At 45.9% G+C, this 18,765-nt stretch overlaps 1 protein-coding gene across 1 annotated transcript in view; it reads left to right on the top strand.

Annotated features, from left to right (window-relative positions):
- Positions 1-3,709: 3,709 nt before the first annotated feature.
- Positions 3,710-18,765, top strand: part of EHD3 (EH domain containing 3) — a 29,375-nt gene continuing 14,319 nt past the window's right edge. The window contains exons 1-3 of the mRNA XM_035320250.1: positions 3,710-4,053; positions 9,642-9,818; positions 13,802-13,899. Of these exons, the coding sequence (XP_035176141.1) occupies positions 3,827-4,053; positions 9,642-9,818; positions 13,802-13,899 (502 nt within the window). The 5' untranslated portion in view covers positions 3,710-3,826. The remainder of the gene's footprint in view (positions 4,054-9,641; positions 9,819-13,801; positions 13,900-18,765) is intronic.

Here is an 18,765-nt window from a genome sequence, read left to right as displayed (position 1 = left end):
TTTTTTTTTTTCTTTTTTTTTCTTTTTTTCTTTTTTTCAGGCATGGCAGCAAAGGCATGGCACTATCTGCAGAAGATATCTAGCTGGGATAAATTCTTCCTTTGAGGAGATTTCCCTTGTGGAGTCTTGCCCTGCCCAGTTCTGCTGGAAACTCCTTGTTTTTTAGGATGAGGTGTGTCTTCTCCATAAGAGTTCCTGATCATTAAAATAAATGTAAAAAGTAAATTTAATCATGAATTTTAATATTTTCTCTTTAGTCAGCAGAGGGGGATGGCACCCAGAGGAGAAGTGGGGCTCTATCTGATTCTAACCTAGCACCGATCACTGTGTTTTCAAGGCTTTGCATTCCAGTGTAGAAAGTATTCCCAGTGAGAAACCCAACAGTGAGAAATCCAACAAACACAGATTATGTCGTCCTCCCACAGAGAGCCCTCATTTGTTATAAAACCACTCTACAAGTGATCCACAAGTCTTGATTCTCAAGGGCAAACAAAATAAAAGTCTTCAAAATATAACCCTGGAAACAAAAAATTCAATTTTCCATTGTACATTAGAAATTTAAAAGCTGAAGGATTTAAGTGCCTAACACCTTGTACTCTTTTTCTCCAGATGAAAAGTATTGTCTCTCCCTCCAAACCTTGCCTTTTTTTACAGTCATTGACCTTCAGAGCTACAACAACATGAACAGTGGACAGATAGACAGAGTTAATACAAAAATGAGAGGGGAAAAAAAGGCCTGGAGACTGACGGCACTTCATAAAACAGCAATGTTACTGAACTAGACTGTCAGCAATATATATAAACACAGTGTCGCACCATGTCCTCTGACATGGGTGGAGCAGAGTGTGTGCATGTCTCTTCCAGACATTTCCTAATTTCTAAGGGAAAGCAGCCAAGCATAGCAGACAAAGGTTACTAGCTTTAGATGGAAGCTGTGAACTGGTAAGCTGGATGGCTTCGATCCTCTATTCTTTGTGTATTACCCTACATGGTATGTTTGCCATCTAGTGTAACTACATCCAATAAATCAGAATCCTAGGATCTTCCCTGATCTTGCTCATCATCTTAGATGCCATGAACTGGCTGGTTCCTCAGTCTTAAAATAAGAATCTGAACAATTCATGGGAAACTCTTCACTTTCAGTAAAAGTAACTAAACCATCAAGGAATTCTCTGACAGCCTGAGAGGATTTATCTCAGAAACATTGGTGCAGACTGCATTTGACAGCTCAGCCCATCTCCCCTGATTTAACAAGGCAATCTGCATCTGGGCTGAGGAGCTGCTCCTGATTGTGTGGAATATAACAAATGTTTGCATGCAAAATAGTAAATTTTAAGGTAAGCAGAAGAAATGACAGAGTGCCATCTTTTACAACCATTCTCACTATACAACAGAACATTGACTGCAGAAATTAACACTGATTGGTCAAATGAAAATGAGACTGTATTAGGCTTTGTTAATCTTTGTCAGTCTCTTAACACATTATGAAAAGTGCACTTGCAGGTACAACCTAAAGCCTTTGCTTAAATATAGTGGTGTATTTCAGAAATAAAACCTCACATTTCTCTCACATTCACTGCATTCAGGAAGGGTTATCAAGGTGGTCTGGGGAAATTTGCCATCAAAGGCTTCCTGGCCTGACCTATAGTCAGCTCTGAGAGTACCACAGGATAGCACTGAAGGGCAATGGTGTCTAGCAGTAGCATACAGCTGTATATGGAGCCTCAGAACAGCAAAGTCCTTAAATGGCAGAACTATCTAGAAGATGAAAGCAAATTTTTCTTACAAAACGATCAATTCTTGCCAAACAATTTCTACAGGGTCTTTTTCAAGAATTTTCATTAGAAATAACACATCAAATTCTTAAAGCCAGAATCTCAGTCTATTTATATAAATATATTAATAATAATAAAGCAATGAGGGAAATGAATCTTAAAAGTTTTAAAATATTAATTCTGATTTCAGATTAGCTTTAGGCATTGGCAGTGAAGCAGAGGAGCCTAACCTTCAGAAGATACAGTCAACTTGCTATTTTCTTCCCGAAAAAGAAAACAGTCGGGCAGTATGGAAGAGCTATCCGTGCAAATGCATCCCATCACAGAATCGGGAAAATACATCTTCAATCAGATGCATAGAAAGGGAACCCAAAAGCACACATAAATCCTGTCATTCCTAGGAGGGTCCCTGGCTGCCAAGAAAGGAGAAACATGTTCAGTGAAAACTGTTTTATTATCCTTCCTTTGTTCTCTTCTCATTCAACAGTAAGGTCAAGTACCTGTTTGCGGGCACAAGGGACCACGTGCACCTTGGTGTTCCTCTGTGAAAATCAACCACTTTTAATGCAAAGCTGCATCTCATCTCCTGCAAGAGCTGAATTCCTCCCAGCCTGAAATAGTGCTGGACACAAATGGCTAGGAAAGGGCAAGCACCCCTGACACGGTGGAACCTCTTCCAGAACCGCCTCTTGCCACGTTTCTTGGACTCGATGGAGAAACTCAAGTGAAAAAGCCAATTGGAGATATTTCAGGAAACATTCCTAACTTGCAATGCTTTGTCCCAGAAGACTGACTGTAGTTAAGAAAGCATGGCAGTGTGGCATTACAGCACATGGGCAGCCCTGGGGCAGGCCCAGCCACAGACAAGAGCTGCAGAACTCACGTAGGCCCAAGTGCTGCAGCATTTGCTCTTCAGCTCTCCCGTCACCCTAATTTCTGAAGGAATAAAAGAACATAGACAGTGACTACTCTGTCTGTCTCACTTAAGTAAATAGTGAGTTATCCTGGGTACAGACTGCCTCCGTGCCAGGAGAGGTTTAGGTTGGATATTAGGAAGAACTTCTTTGCTGAAAGGGTTGTTAGTCACTGGAATAGGCTGCCCAGGGAAGTGGTTGAGTCACCATCCCTGGAGCTCTTTAAAAGACGTTTAGATGTAGAGCTTAGTGATACGGTTTAGTGGAGGACTTGGTAGTGTTAGGTCAGAGGTTGGACTCGGTGATCTTGGAGGTCTCTTCCAACCTAGATGATTCTGTGATTCAAGATCGTCCCTATCAACTTGTGACAAGTGGCCACAACGCTGCATTGGTTATCTGAGGGCAGCCACCCTGCTGGACACCAGCTCTGCGAGGCCCAGCTCAGCTAAGAGTCACTGAACACAACTTGCTGACGGGCAGCCTGAGCAAGTGTTGTGCTTCAGGACCGAGCCACGCACTGAGGGAGCTGCTGTGGGCGGCACAGGCACAGTTTGGTGTGGCCGCGTTCAGAAACAGTCTCTTCCCCGTCAAGTTTGCCCACTCGGGAGTTTGCTTTAAGGTGAGAGAGACGAGGGGCAAAATGGCGGACGGGCAGCAGCGCACTGCCGCGCGGGGCCGCCTCCAGGGGGCGCTGTGCCTCGCGGGGCCGCCCCATCTCTCCTTCCTTCTCCTCAACATGGCGCCGCCCAGCGCGGCTTCACCCGCCGGGGAACACGGGCGGCGCTTTGCCAGGAGTGGCCGACTTCCGCCGCCGGCCCATTTCCTGGAGGGCACCCCTTAAACGCCGCCCGCCGCGCTCCGCTCCCCTCACAGGGCGCTGCCGCCGCCATCGCCGCCGCCGTCCCCTCCCGCCCCGTCCCCGCGGCATGCCCGCGCCGGCAGCCGGCGGCGCACGGGTGAAGCGGCGTCCTCCGGCCCCGTTTAGCTGAAAGCGCCGGTAACGGTCGCGGGCGGCGGTTGGAGCGGAGCGAGGCTGCTCGAGGGAGTATGCGGGGGTAACGCCTGCCCGCAGCCCGTCGCACCGCCCCCTGCCCGGCCCCGGCTCTCGCTGCGGAGCTGGCTTCGGGCGGCCCCAAGATGTTCAGCTGGCTGGGCACCGACGACCGCCGCAGGAAGGACCCCGAGGTGTTCCAGACGGTCAGCGAGGGCCTGAAGAAGCTCTACAAAACCAAGCTGCTGCCCCTGGAGGAGCACTACAAGTTCCACGAGTTCCACTCGCCGGCCCTGGAGGATGCCGACTTCGACAACAAGCCCATGGTGCTGCTGGTGGGGCAGTACTCCACGGGGAAGACCACCTTCATCAGGTAACGCGGGGCCACCGCCTCCCCTTGGGCCGGGAGGGGCTCCCTGGGCGTGCCCGGCCCCTCAGTACCCATGTGGATAGCAGGGGAGTGTCTCCTACATGGGGCAATCTTCTCTACCTGTGTTACTCCTCTTCTGTGCCCCCCTGCATGTCCTCAGTACCATTAAATAGTTTTCAGTTTGAAGGCTGTCCCTGCAGGAGCCTCAGCAGGCCTACTTCAGGAGGACAGGGTGGGTGAGGTACCTGGTAAGACATCAATGTGGCGAAAAGTAGCCCAGGGCAGGGCTGAGGGTTACAAGCAGGGCATTCCTATGGAGAAATGAGTCATCTGAGGCCCTCTTGCCCATTCGAAGTGCAAAGGCCATGGAAAGTCCCAAACAGGGGAACCCCTATGATTGCTCAGGTCAGGGTATCCCCCTGTGGCCTTTTTTTCCGACTTCCCCACTGCCCAAGCACTGTGGCAACCACTGACCTAGGAGAATTTGAAGTGTGTTCTTGGGTTTGTAATGGCCTGTGTCTCATCTCTCTGTCTCTTTCTGTACTGTGCCCAGAGGCAACACAGGGATCCTAGCTGGAGCACGTGTGCTCGGGCATGTGCCTGTGTGAGAAGGACCTGTGTCCTGATGTGTTGTGATAGTGGGAGCAGCAAGTTCGTTCTGAACTGTAAAGCAGAGCAATTGCCAGCAGCAGATTTGATATGAAGCTGTAAAAGAGAGGGTTAAATTTTTCCAGCTGGACTTTGTTGCTGGGATCTCTGTTCAGATAGCTCTAGTTCAGCTTGCAGCAGCCTTTCTCTTGGGATCATAGCTGAAGCTGTGCTGTCTGCATTTCCTACGTGATTCATGGGCTTAGTGTTAAATTCCAGCATTACTCTGGTGTGGCTGTGTTGAAATCTCCGGAATTACCCCAGTGTAAATCTGGACAGAGGCCACAAGCAACCAGTCCCATTGTTCTACCGACACTTCTCGTTGAAGGAAGGAGCTCTAGAGAGAAGTGAATCAAATTGCCAGTGCATCTCCAGAAGTGACCTTGAGAAACAGCAGGGTGTTTTTGTGTAATATTCCTGTTACTTATTGCACCACTCAGGAGCCAAGAAAAGAATGCATTTCTACTACCTCATCAGATATACAGATGACAAATAAAATTTAGCATTGAAAAGGCCTTTCTTGTGTGAGCAGCTCAGGTATATGATGAAGGAATGTGCATGACCCTCAGAAGCATTTGACATGTGGTTGGAAAGGGAGTTACTCTTCTGAAAACAAAAAACTGCCTTGTATAGCATAACTGTCTGGTTCCACCCTAAATCTTTGTACTGTGACTTGATACCAAATGTATTTGAAAGGCTCTTTCTGCCTTTCCAGTTAATGATGTTTCCGAGCAGAAATTCCCTGAATGTGAGGAGGTTGCTGGCTGTATAACTAGAGCATCCTTCCAAATCCATTTCTGGATTGCCAGCATCAGCTTTTCCCTGCAGTCTCACCTGCATACTGTTCTTAGCAGCCTTTGCCCCCTTCTGTTCATTTTTCTGTAAGCCTGAGCTTGTTTTGAAGCTTTCTTCAGGAGTCTGGCTGCTTAAATGATGTTCCAGGCAAAAGGAGAAGCTGAGCCTTCGCTTCTGTGGTAAGGCAGAAACCCCTCAGCTCTTTGGTCATCAAGCTGTTGGGAACCTTCCTTCAACCAGCCTCTGCCCTCTTCTCCCAGCCCCCTCTGTGCATGAGACTGGGATGAGTTTACACAGGTATTATGGTCAAGAAGAAGTGACTAGGAGCTGGTGCCATGAACAAGCCATTTACAGGAAGGTGGAGGCTTATCAGTTTAAAATTGTGCATAAAAAGGTGGAAGTTGAGCTGCTGAAGAACTCGTGGGCCTCTCACAGCAGGAGGAGTGAGGGCCTACGCCTCCAGCATACTCCCAGCCAAACAAAGGCAGGAGGTGCCAGAAAGCTGTGCTGCTTGTGATACGCTTCCAACATGAGCTTCCAGGTGCTGGGATAAACACCAGATTAGCATCCAGAGTTATCATGGGATGGTGAGTAGGAGTTAAAAACTAAGAGCAGGGGGGAGGAGGAGGTAAAAGGGGAAACAACCAGTATGTCTTGGTACCAGAGTGAAACAAGAAATGATTTCTCAGCATCTCTTCCATAAAATGTTGTCAGGATGAGGGCATTGACATTTTTCCCTACATGTCCATTACTTTATTGTATCCTGCACATACTGCAATGCAATTTAGAGATTTTGATTAGTGCCACTAAACACTAATGTGGAGTGAACTCAATCTCAATTTACACCTGAATCCCAGGGCACCATTTTAAAACAAAAACATTGCTTTATTCACCTATCCTAGCTGTGGGTTTGTTTCCTTCCTTTGTTCCTGTGGAGTCTGAGGTAAAGCAAGGAAGACATGCAAGGTTCTGAGGCAATAAATAGCTGGCACCTCTCTGGAGAGAGCACCTAAGTGCATTTTCTTGTGGTGAGGCTGCCCTCTTGTCAGCAGGAAGTGGCAGAAGCAGACCAGTCAAGGTCACTGAGAAACATTCCTAGAGGCTGAGGGGGTGGAGGGAGGTGAGCTGCATGGGTCAAAGGCAGCGAAGGGAGACCAGAGCACTGGCTAAACAATGCTGTTCTCTCTCCTCCTCTTAAAGACCCTGAGAACTGAGCCTTGTTTTGCTGTGTAAAAGATGCAGTGTCAGTGACACTGACAGTTCTCCACTCCTGCTCACTGCAATATCCTCTTTCCTTGCTCCAGTTTCTGTCAGCATCCATTTAGCCAAGTCCTTTCTGCAAGGCTGGGTTCTGAAAGGCCTGGGTGTTGGGAGCAAGGCCACACCTCTGCCTGGGAACATCTAGCAGTTAACTTCCTTGGGATAGCAGGATGCCACTGAAGCCTGCATCTAATATTGCTGCTTTTAATCTTTCCTGTAAGAGGATGGGAATGCAGGACAGAACATTACTCCCCTAATTCACTTAGATTCTGTGATCTTCTCTAAAAATAATCCTGGCTTTTGTCCAGCCATCCTGTTAATAAAATAAACAAGCCAGCCCGAGCTCCACTGACTGTCAGCGTGGTTTGCTTTTCTGCTGTAGCCACTCCTTTCCCTTACGGCTAATCACTAATGTGTCTTGGCCTCTCTTGACTGCTTGTCACAGCGTACACCGGGTGGTTGTCACCTCCCTGCGCGGCCCTGAACCTTTCATCTCTGCCTCTACCAGGCAGTTCTCGCCACTTCCTCCCCCTCTACCCTTCTTCCCTTTCCTCATCCTCTCCGGCATGCATCACCTCTGCTGCCACAGCATCCTGCAGGGCTCCTACATGACTCATCACTAGCAAATGGCTCCCTCCCCCACATCCTGCAAGGCATTCCTGCCTGGAGAGATCGAGAGCTCTATGCTTGTCTCCTACACTACTCCAAACCTGAGGGGGAAGGATGCCCTATGCCAGGTCAGCCCTCGTGCAGCTTCTCTGCCCTTCCCCCTTGACCTTCTCAGCAGGACTGGGACAGCTCTGAGAGAGGGGCAAGCAGAGCAATGCTCTTAATCAGATACAGGCTTCAGACACTTCTCCAAAAAGCATATAGGCCATAAGTGTTTACCTCCTGCCTAACCTGGTTGGAGGTCGCTCCCCAGGACGGTGTACCTGGCTCAGAGCAAAGCACACCACGCTGCCTAGGGAAGTTGCTCTATAGCTGCTGCTTGCTCTCACTTGGTGTCTCCCACAGTCATTGTTCGCTGTCCTCTCCCAGAAACCCCACAAATGTAACAATCGCATGTGTTCTTCAGCTTTTCTCTGTTAGCAGAGGCAGCCTGTGTCACTGCCTAGCAGAAGCTTTCGTCCCCCTCCCTAGACAAGTGTCAATAATTCCCTTGTATTTGACTGCTGTATAATGAGGCTGAGTGCTGCAGACACCCTCCTGCACAATGTACCCAAACCCCCAGAGAAGCTTTACTTTAAACAGAGGCTGTGATACCAGACAGTGCCAATCTTTATCTCTGATTTCATATTACTTGCTGCACATTTAGTCGATTAACATTATCCATTATCTCATAGTTCCTTCTGTTTGAGATGATGTTTGCTGAGATTTGTTTTGTTGTATACAAGAAATAAACAAATGCTTTGAAACATCAGCTCAGTGGAGCTGTGATACATTTTTTTCAATCAGCCTGGCTGGATAAGGAGTGTTGCTACATACGGGGCTTTTGCTTGGATTTTCTCAGAAGCCTTGTCTGAGGCTATGACAAACATAAACCACAGGCTTTTTTTTTTTTTTTTTTCCTGTTGCTCAAAAGCTGTCTTATCGCATGTGCATCTCAAACCCCTATAAAATAAGTGAGTTATTGTCTCAACAAGGTTGATACCTGTCAAATGGAGTAAGGCATGTTTCTCAAATGCACCTTATTTGTTGCACTTGATGGTTGTTACTACTACTTGTTTCTTTTATCTAATATTTCCAAGGAGAGAACTCAAAAGACTTACTGTTATAGATAAGGTTAATGCTCACCTGTATCACTCTTAAGCATTTAGAACAAAAGCAAAGTACAAAGCAGGAGCAGAGGTCCTGTAGTCCCTCCTGTAGGTACTTAGTCTTCGATAAGACTCACCTGAGTGAACCAGTGCTGTTACATATGCTGATCTCAGTCATGAAAAATCACCACCCCTTCCTTCTTCTCATTTTTCCCCTCCCCCTGAACCACCTTTTAATATCACTTTCAGTTCCGTGTTTACCTTTCTGGTTCATCATAAAAATTAGGTTAAAGTAACAGAAGAGGAAGAGGCTAACAGATAGAAGAGCTTATCTAATGTCAATAAGCAACACAATGTAACGCTAACTTTTACAGCCTGGTAGTCACACATTCCTCAGGTAACAATCCAGAGCTTGTCAGCAGGCCAGGTGATCCAGCATCATCCCAGGGCTGGTCTTAGCAGTAAAGACTGAAACAAAAAAGGCATTCAGCAACTCTGCCTTCTCGTATCGTTTGTCACAAGCACACCTGCCCCATCCAGCAGCGGGCTGACATTTTCCCCAGACTTCATTTTTCTGTATAGCAAACCTAAAGCTGCGCTGTAGGAGCCTGCAGGAAGGAAGACTGGAGACTTCAACAGCCAAGTACAGGAGAAGCTGGCATTTGAGTGATTGATTTGGACTGTGGGCTAAGCACATTAGTTAGATGAGTTTTCTGCTGAAATGAGCAGCAGTGAAGTAATATTGGCACCAAAGGCCAGTAAGGTTTCAGGATTAACTCTGATAGCAGTGAACTGCTGTTTTTACTTTGCTCTGCTAAGTTTGTTCTAAATGTCTTGAAGATTAAAATATACAAAATTATTAAACATGATGAGAATCCCTTGCCAGCAGCTGAAATCTCATTTGTTTTAATCCTCCCAAAATGTGAAAGCTTCAAATGTGGAGATCCCCAGTAGAAAAGCTACTTTGACACTTATCAAAAAATTCAGTGATGGTGCTAAAAAAAAAAAAAAAGATCCTTGAAAGAATCTATACTCTTTAGCTACATAATCTCACTGGGATCTTCAGGACAACTCAATTAGGATTTCGACAGTTCTCATCTCATGCTCACACCCTGTTTTTTTCACCTACAGGTACCTGCTGGAGCAGGATTTCCCAGGAATGAGGATTGGACCAGAGCCTACAACTGACTCCTTTATAGCAGTTATGCAAGGAGATGTGGAAGGAATTGTTCCTGGAAATGCACTGGTGGTGGATCCCAAAAAGCCATTCAGGAAACTCAATGCCTTTGGCAATGCCTTTTTGAACAGGTCAGTAATCAAAAACTTGCTCTAGAATATAAAACTAAAACTTAATGAGCAGCATAGCTAGCAATTTAAAAGGATAAGTCATTACACTCTTCTTCTGCCTTTTCTTTTTCCCCATCCACATGGCTATTACAAAGCCATCCCAGTCCTACCAGGCATGCATCGGTCACTGAAGGGCAGATTAATAAAGCCAAGTGGGCCAAAACTTCATTTTAGTTGAACAAACAAAACAAAGAATAAAGCACAGTGTGCCACATTCATCCTGTAGGAGTCTAGAGGTAAATACTCTCCATTACATTTCACTGTCCCTTGTTTTTATATTCCTAGATTCTTCTGTTCTGCAGTCAGCTCAGTTCTTTGAAGCTAAACAGTCCAACCAGATTCAGCCAGTGAAGTCAGTAGAGTGGAGCTGGCACAATATACCCATCTTCACCTTCTTGCATTTCTTTGATAATTATTTGAATGTCTATGCATTCTGAGGCCTTATACATAAAACCTACATATATTTTGGTAACAGCTCAGAAGGTGCTTCTTTCCTATAGGAAACTGTCCAGGGGCTTTGACCAGTAGCTCCGTGACATCAGGAATATAACCTTTCCCTTCCCTAGACCTCACCCAACCATCCAGTTTTGGATCTAGGCCTTGCAGGAAGCCAGCAGCACACACCCATGTCCTACGGGAGCACAGACTGTGCTACAGCAGGGAAATGGGAACAAACTGACTACACCTGAACACAGGGAAATGGGAACAAACTGACTACACATTGGCACCTTCCCAGCTAACACGGGATGGGAGACATTGCAAACATGGTAGCTGTTCAGCCAAACAACCAAGAAAGCTGGGCTTGAACTCCTTTTCTGACTTCCAGCCTTTGGGAGTGTCTGTCCAGAGAGTGCCTCGTCTCCTACCACCACTAACCACAGGAATGCTGGTATAGGCTGCAGTGAGGCAGGCAAGGGGATGGGCCTGCAGAGAAACATGGGGAGAAGCTTGATCAAAGAGGGACCTAGCTGGAGTTACTACCATACAGAGCGCCTCACAGTGGCCCTGGAAACAACATCTGATCACAACACAAGCTCAAATACCGCAACATGGTCCTTCACTAGACAGATTCCAGGAAGTCTTCGACATCTTGCAGGGCCCAGAACACGTGTACCTGGTCGACAGTTCACTGCAGAAGAGAGGCAACATCAGGAGTAATGAGGACAGGCACAGAGTGCAAAAAGCAAATGCACCTGGACTGATGGACACATCCTGAATGCAATTTGCTCCTAGTACAGCAAGGGATCTCTCTCTGGTGTTGCTATGCATTTGTTAGCCTAGTTCACTGCATCATGCTGTGCTGTTACTCTCTCCTCCTGCTCCTCCGTTACCATGTGAGGACAGCAAGGCAGAGGGGCACAGCAGTGATACAGCAGCAGCTGGAGTGCAGTCCTGCTAGCAATGCAGAGAGTAGCCATGACAGCTAGTTAACACCTTTTCTGCAGACAAGTAAAATAGTGTAACGATTGCTGAACTGACAAAAGAAGACGTGCTAAGAACAGCGTGAGGATAAGACCAGAGCTGGGGCTGACAAGCTGTCCTGGGATGAGAAGAGAGAGCTCTGCAGTACCATGCTCTGATGCTCTCTCCTTTCCCCCTCTTCTTGCCCCAGGTGCTTCCTAGGCATTGAGAGAAGGGCTTGTTTTCCTCACTGAAGCTCTGCTGGCAGTATCCCAGCTTTGGAGGGATCCTATCAGGGAGATTACAGGCTGCCCCTCATTGTCAGGAAGACTTGTTTGGCAGTAAGGGCCTGGCACAAAATCATGAGTATCAGCCATTGCTTTCATATCATGATTGATGGATGCAAGTTTATTCCCAACTCAGGTAGTCTGTTTTAGGGAGCTAAGGTAGAATTGTTTCTGCTTTTTTCTTGTCAGCAACAGGAGGCATCATGGATAACAGTTCCTCCTTCACCCCCATACTCTGCCTGTATAAGTAATGAATGTCCAGTTTGGCACTACACACATCCCTTAGTGTGGTCCAGGACAGAACTGGGTCATGCTCCCTGAGGTATGTGCAGTTCTATGGGGACAGCTGGAAGACAGCATCCTTAAGAACATTGCCAACAGAGCCAGAATGCACTTGCTAAGCTAACCACTAACCTTCTATCTGCAATTTCCTGTGGAGTACTTTCCCTAGAGAAACCTGTAGAGATCCCCTTGCCTGTGACCTCTGGAGCCTTTGTTCTCTGTTTCTAAGCCTGGCACGTAACAGGAGAACTAAGCCAGCCCCCTTTCCCACACGAGGTGTTACATGTTCAAAGATGCTCCCTGTTGCTACCTGACGAGCTGTGGATGGTAGAAAGAGGCTGAAATATTTGGACTGAAATATCTGATAGCTTAGGAATGAAGGCACTTCTCTGACCCATGAGGATTCATTCTTGTCAGAATGATCTTAGAGTCCTACAAGTGGAAAAAAATGGGGTGAGGTTGTGGCATAGCCTGGAGGAGTTCATCACTGCAGGGGTTTCATCAGAACCATCAGAGGGTCTGTCTGCCTTGACTGCATCTAGTGGCCACTGTGTCAACTCCAGTCCTTTCTGTGGTTCTGCTTCCTCCCACAGCAACATTTTTTATGCCTCAGCGTTACACCAGTCCATTAATATACATACGTACATAGACACATATTTATAGCTGCTCGGAATGCCGTCACAAAAAGGCTGTCCACAAAATGCAACCAGGAGCCATGTAAGCAGATAGGTTTTTGCTGTGCTTTGCTGTTAGCAGCAACTGAAAGAGATGAGCTGCAGCCCTCTAAGAATAAGCACAAGGTACTCTTCTCAGCTGGGAATTTGTGTAGGCATAAGGTGGTGAACAACTAGGTAAAGAGGAATTGCACAGAAATTGAGCTGTGGAGGGGAAATGAGTGAGTGAATTACAAACCTAGTGTAAGTCAACTTTGTCATACTTCTATGAGAAGTGAGTATCTTCCTGAGGCACACAAACAGGACTGTCATGTAAGAGGGAAGGAGCAATTCATCCAATCTGTTCCCTGCTGGCAAGGTCACAGCTGGAATACCACATCAGCTAGGGTCATCGTGCCAGAAGACATACGTGGAACAACTTGAGAAGAATCTGAAGAAAAGCTGCAAAGGCCTTCTATGACTTGGAAAATGAACTAGAAAGGCAGCTACAGAGAACTGAAAGAGATGGAAAAGAGTCTGGTTTTCTTTAGAGGAAAGACTGAGGGGACATGCGATGACAACAGGTATACATTGCTACAAGAGTAGAAAAATAAACCATTTTTCTTGTCTGCTCTAGTTGAGACTAAAATGCATTGTAGCATGGGAGATTTAGACTGGACATTAAGAAAAATATTTTGCTGTAAGGGTAATTAAGAAATGCAATAGACTCCCAGCAAAGGTTGTTGAATCTGCATCATTATGGGTTTGACAAATACTTCAGACAAACATCTGATTGACCCTGCCTTGAAGCAGGAAGATAGATAAAGCAGATTCTTGAGATCTCATGTTGCTCAGACTTCAGGGCTTCCATGGTGCAAGAATAGCACAGATTCTAAGAACAGATTTAAAAGTAGACAAAAAAAAAAAAAACCTACAACTTTGTTGATTTATTTAAACGAGTTATTTCAATATACTTGAGTTCAGGTCCCTGCAGGAGTATGAAGAAAAAGAAATACCACTTCTTGCTAAAATACAAACAGAAAAAAACAAAATATGGATTTCTGAATTGTTTTTCTCACAATTTTGGGGACACATAAAAAATGACTCATGTCATAGGTCATGACAGAGACTCATGTTGCAGAAGAGCCAAAATAATCAGAGAAAGTGCTTGGTTCTGGCAGCTTTTTCATTTATTTAAGTCAAGAGTAGCTCCAACTGAAGGCTTGTTAGATCAGAGCCTGGATTGTCCCATGCTGCCTGTAATGTTCAATGCATCCTGAGTACATTTTTAGTTTTATTTTAAACAATTATTTTTGCACAGGTTTGTATGTGCCCAGCTACCTAACCCTGTGTTAGAGAGCATCAGTGTCATTGATACACCAGGAATCCTTTCTGGAGAAAAGCAGAGAATTAGCAGAGGTAAGTCCCAAGTTCGGTTCTTTTCCAAATCACAGTAGTTAAAATCAAATGGACTATGCAAGTTTCCTCTTAAGCTGTACAAATTCTAGACAGAAACAGTAGTAGGGGCTTCTCAGAGAAACGGCATGACTACTCATGTCCCTTTGGAATTGATATGCTATCTGCTACAGAGAATTTAAATGCTATCAGGTAAGGTTGCTGACAGCATCCACAATACTTCTGTTTGGTATTCCCTAGTAGAACAGGTTTCTATCAGAAAGTGCCAGATAATACCTGTCTACTCCGTAGAAGCAATTGCTTTCAGTGACCTATTGATGAGGCATAGGCAAGGCTTGCGTCAGCCTGGTTTCTTTCCAGTTGGCCTGGCAGGTTTCTTACACTGCCCAGGCTTCCTGAATCTAATGCTGGACTGGATAAGGTCTAAGCTGGCACTCACGTTCCTTGTTGCAGTTGCAAATCTGGAAACCGTGGGGATACTAAATGATACTCGTATACTAATCCTGATGAATAGCTCGAAGTCTCTTAGTGGCTCAGGATGACCCTCTGAAGTGGACAATACCTTGATACTTTGAACCTACCATTTGCAGTCGTTTTCTTACTCTGTAAGATGATGGTGGCATAGCTCACACTTCTTGCAGGTTCCTGAGATAAAACTGGTAACTGTACAGCATTTTTTTTGGAAGAAAGCCAAAAGTAGTAAAAGCATGATGATGGGTATGAGTTTGAGAAGATCAGTTCTCATTCACGCTGCCTATTAGCAATGCATGATTAAGTTTCAGCAGCACAGGTGCTACTCAAAGTACTGAGGCTTTTCCCATATTTCAGTGTTCTGTCCCATAAGATTTCTGTTGATTCGGTTTTATAACTCGCTTGTGCATTGAAATTGCTCTTGGAAACTTCCTTTTCTCTTTCACTGAGGAACTACCTTGCACAAAGCCAGCCCTTGTTCATTTTACTGGGATCTTCCACCACAGGGAGCTCAACTAAAGAAGCACTGATAAAGCTATAAAAGATAGCGAGAGTTAGTTGAAGGCTTACATTAAGCTTTTCCAATGTGGGTCTTAGCACTGCTAGGAGATCATGAATTCCTTCCAGACAGTCTACTAAAGGTAGCAAAATGCACACACCTTCATCAGAGGTGGGCAAGCATTCTTCACTTCAACTGAAAATGTTTGAAACCAGAGATAATCGAAGTTTAAATTACATGGTGTAAACATTTTTCAGTCAAAAAAATGCTACTGGAAGTGCACAGTTCTCTTCTGGAACTGTTAGTGATGAAAACTTGCTTAGGACAAACCAATTTTGTTCATTTTCTCCAAAAAAACATCATGTATGAGTCAAAATTGACCCATTTCAAGTGGCAAAAAAGGTTTTTCTAAACCCTTTCCCAGCTCTCCTCATCATTTCAAGTCCTGACATATATTGCAAGATTTTTCTCTTTTCCAGCTACTTCCAGTGCTAAAAATACCCACCTGCAAAGTGTACTGGTATTTCTTGCTACTCATTTTGCAAAGTTTCTCCATCAGTCTCCCAGTGGGCCTCGGTGTCCCATTCCTGTAGCTACATTAGTAAAAACCAGCAGTGCCAGAACACACCTGATAGACAGTTGCGTGCTGTTAGGGAAGTCACCGGTGCACTTTGACCCAAGGCAGCAAACACCTCCCTAAGCACCAGGGAACAGCCCAAAGTACAGGTTAGGTGGGATCTCACTACATCCTCACACATATCCAGGACAGCCCGAAGCTGGTCACATGGGCCACATCAGGTGGCTTTTCAATAGCTAGAGGACAAGCTCCTCATCCAGTTTAGATCAACATAACTTTGTTGAAGCTGGAAGAGCTCCGCTGATTTCTGTCTGCAGGGGATCCAGCCCAAGGAGCAGAAAGTCAGAAGAGGGCTGAGGTGCTTAAATTTAGGAAGGGCTGTTGCGAGGGATTAGCTTAAGCTTTTCTCAAGGAAGCAGTGTTTGAAAGGGAGCACTTGCCTTCTGGCTGTCATGGCAGAGAAACAGAAAAAAAGTGGTGAGGCTGGTGCATTTGCCACTAGGCTTGCAAGCCAGCTGCCCTGATCAGCAGATTGGTTTTGGACGCAGACAGAGCAATAATGCAGTTTCTAGACAGAAAACAAGACAGTGCCAAAAACTGCTGATGCAACAAAATGTTTCTGCCCTTCTGTACCTGCTCAGATTTCACTTGGGAATGTGGCAAAACCTGGGAGAGTTTTCCCAGGAGACATCCCATTCCTTAACTGCTGGGAGGAGGGTAGCTTTGCTCCCCCCCATTATTTGCCAGTAGTATGTATGTTTTAAGACCCTCAGATCAGAGTACCAGTGAGAATCAGGGAAAGGAAATGGTAGCAAAGCAGCTTTCTGTCATAAGTTTGACAGGGAAAGTACAAATGCAAAAGATATGGCAGGCATTCCTGCCCTGCCCATCCCATGTGAACCAGCAGCATTTCTAAAAATAGGAAATTCCTCTTGATGGGAACATCAGAATTCTGTCTCTTTTCCTATTAAGAACATTAATTAATCTATACAGTGCCAGCTTAGCAATCCATGAGGGCTCAACATGTGCCCTGTTGCATCCATGCTTCAGGGACCAGGAGCAAGGAAACTGTCTTTCCAGGAACAATTCAGGGGCCAAGTCCAGATTTTGAGGCTTCTCATCAGTTTGAATTGCACTCTGACTTAAATTCACTGCCTGTTTGCTGTTGTAAAGACTAACATGACAGATAAATGCAATACCTTCCCCAGTGGGCAGGCAGCACCGAGAAGCACCAGTGTGCCAGTGTTAGAGCTAGCAGCAGTCAGCTTCACACAGCCAGCTGCTGGGCCTTGCAAATGGACAGCAAACCTTCCTCTAAGGAAAGCCACGTAAGACAGAAGCAGAACTCTGCCCTGGCTCTCTTCCAGGACAACGCTATGTGATCATACGCACCACCTTCCCCACACAGAGCAGCCCATGTTGTTTCCCACTAGCAGACGTGCAGGTCTGGGCCTGTCAAGCAGTGAAGGGGGATGCGATCTGTCACCTGAAATCAACATCTCCTGCACGTGCAATGAGATCACTGGCATTGACATAGCTTTTGCTGCACTAAGACTTTGGTAAAAAGGTGTAGCCAAGGAGCTGCCTGCACTGGTCTGTCATACTGAGCTCCTGTGACTTGCATGTTCCTTTGTGAGAGGCACCTGTGGTATTATGGGTATGGTAGCTAGATCCTTACAATGTACAGATAAACATTTACAAGCCTGGTGAGAAGTATTCCCAGGATGTCATGACACAAAGCATCCTGCCTATCACTGCTTCTGTACTCCCCTTGCCTAGAGAACAACCATTTCTCCTCTGGTCTTTATTATATACTTTGTTCGCATATACAGAATGTCATCAGATTGCCCTCTCCCTCACTCCAGGTCCTTTTTTTCATCATCTTGTGCAGTTTGCCACACTAACTGAGCCACCTGGTAACAGCAGCTCAGGCACTTCAGTAGCAGTGCATCCCTGGACAATGAGCTTTACAGACTCTGCTAACCATCAGTCTTGACCTACACACACCCTGAGCTAAGCAGATTCAAGTCTGCCAAGTTAAACAACGCCATTGCCAAATAGTATTTGATCCCTGTTTTAGGGTCATACTTCCTGAATACATGCTGAACACTTGCTTCATCTTCACCCGATGCATGTCACCTCCTCCCTTTCCTGCATTATTAGCAATGAGCACAAGGTCAGAGTCAAGAGATGAGGACTATCAGTGTCATTCCCCAGCAGCTTTCTTGCATAGAATTAAAGAATGATTTGGGTTGGAAGGGACCTTAAAAATTGTCTAATTCCAATCCCCCTGCCACGGACAGGGAAACCTACTACTAGACCAGGTTGGTCAGAGCCCATCCAGCCTGGCCTTGAGCACTTCCAGGGATCCAAGCCATACACAGCTTCTCTTGGCAACCTGTTCCAGAGCCTCACCACCCTTATGTTGAAGAACTTCTTCCTAATGTCTAATCTTAAATCTATCATTTTTTATTTTAAAGCCATTCCCCTTTGTCTTATCACTAGGACCCCCTGACAAATATTCCCTTTTTAGGTATTGGAAAGTCCGTGGTCTCCCTGGAGCTTTTTCTTCTCCAGGCTGAACAACCCCAACTCCTTCAGCCTCTCTTCATAGGAGAGGTGCTCTAGTCCCTTGATCATCTTTGTGGTCCTCTTCTTGACTCATTCTAATACTTCCTTGTCCTTCTTGTGCTGGGGGCCCCAGAGCTCAATGCAGTACTCCAGGTGGTGTCTTACAAGAGCAGATTAGAGGGGTGTAATCACCTCCCTCGCCCTGCTGGCCACTCCTCTTTTGATGCAGCCCAGGATACGGTTGGCTTTCTGGGCTGCAGACACACATTATTGGCTCACGTTGAGCTTCTCGTCAACCAACACCCTCAAGTCCTTCTCCTCAGGGCATGTTCTTTCCAGTACATGCTATTCCAGCCTTTTCCCAGCCTTCCACCCAGTAACATTCTGCTGACTGCAGTGCAGCCCGGGCTTCCCATCGCCAAGGGAAAACATACTAGTCTTGTTCTCCCTCTTGGGAAGGAATAATTCCCAATAACCCATAGCTTCACCGTGGGATATTTAGTTACTCACCAGCCTGACAGTGAAAGGAAAAATGTAAATGTCTTGGGCAATTGCAGAGCTCTCGGACTGTTTCTAACAGCCATACTTAGTAGAGAAAGTAAACACCAAGAGAATTGATGTTGTTATAGAATCACAGAATGATGCTCTCCCACTTCATGAAATGTTTAGGGTGTGATAGAAGCATAGAGTCTCAAGTTGGAAGGGACCCACAAGGATCATAAAGTCTGACTCCTGGGTCCCCAAAGGGGGG

Source organism: Oxyura jamaicensis, chromosome 3 (assembly GCF_011077185.1).
Source record: "Oxyura jamaicensis isolate SHBP4307 breed ruddy duck chromosome 3, BPBGC_Ojam_1.0, whole genome shotgun sequence".
In the NCBI taxonomy this organism is placed as follows: Eukaryota; Metazoa; Chordata; class Aves; order Anseriformes; family Anatidae; genus Oxyura; species Oxyura jamaicensis.
The sequence above is the reverse complement of the archived record's forward strand: the minus strand, read 5'-3'. Positions and strand labels throughout refer to the sequence as shown.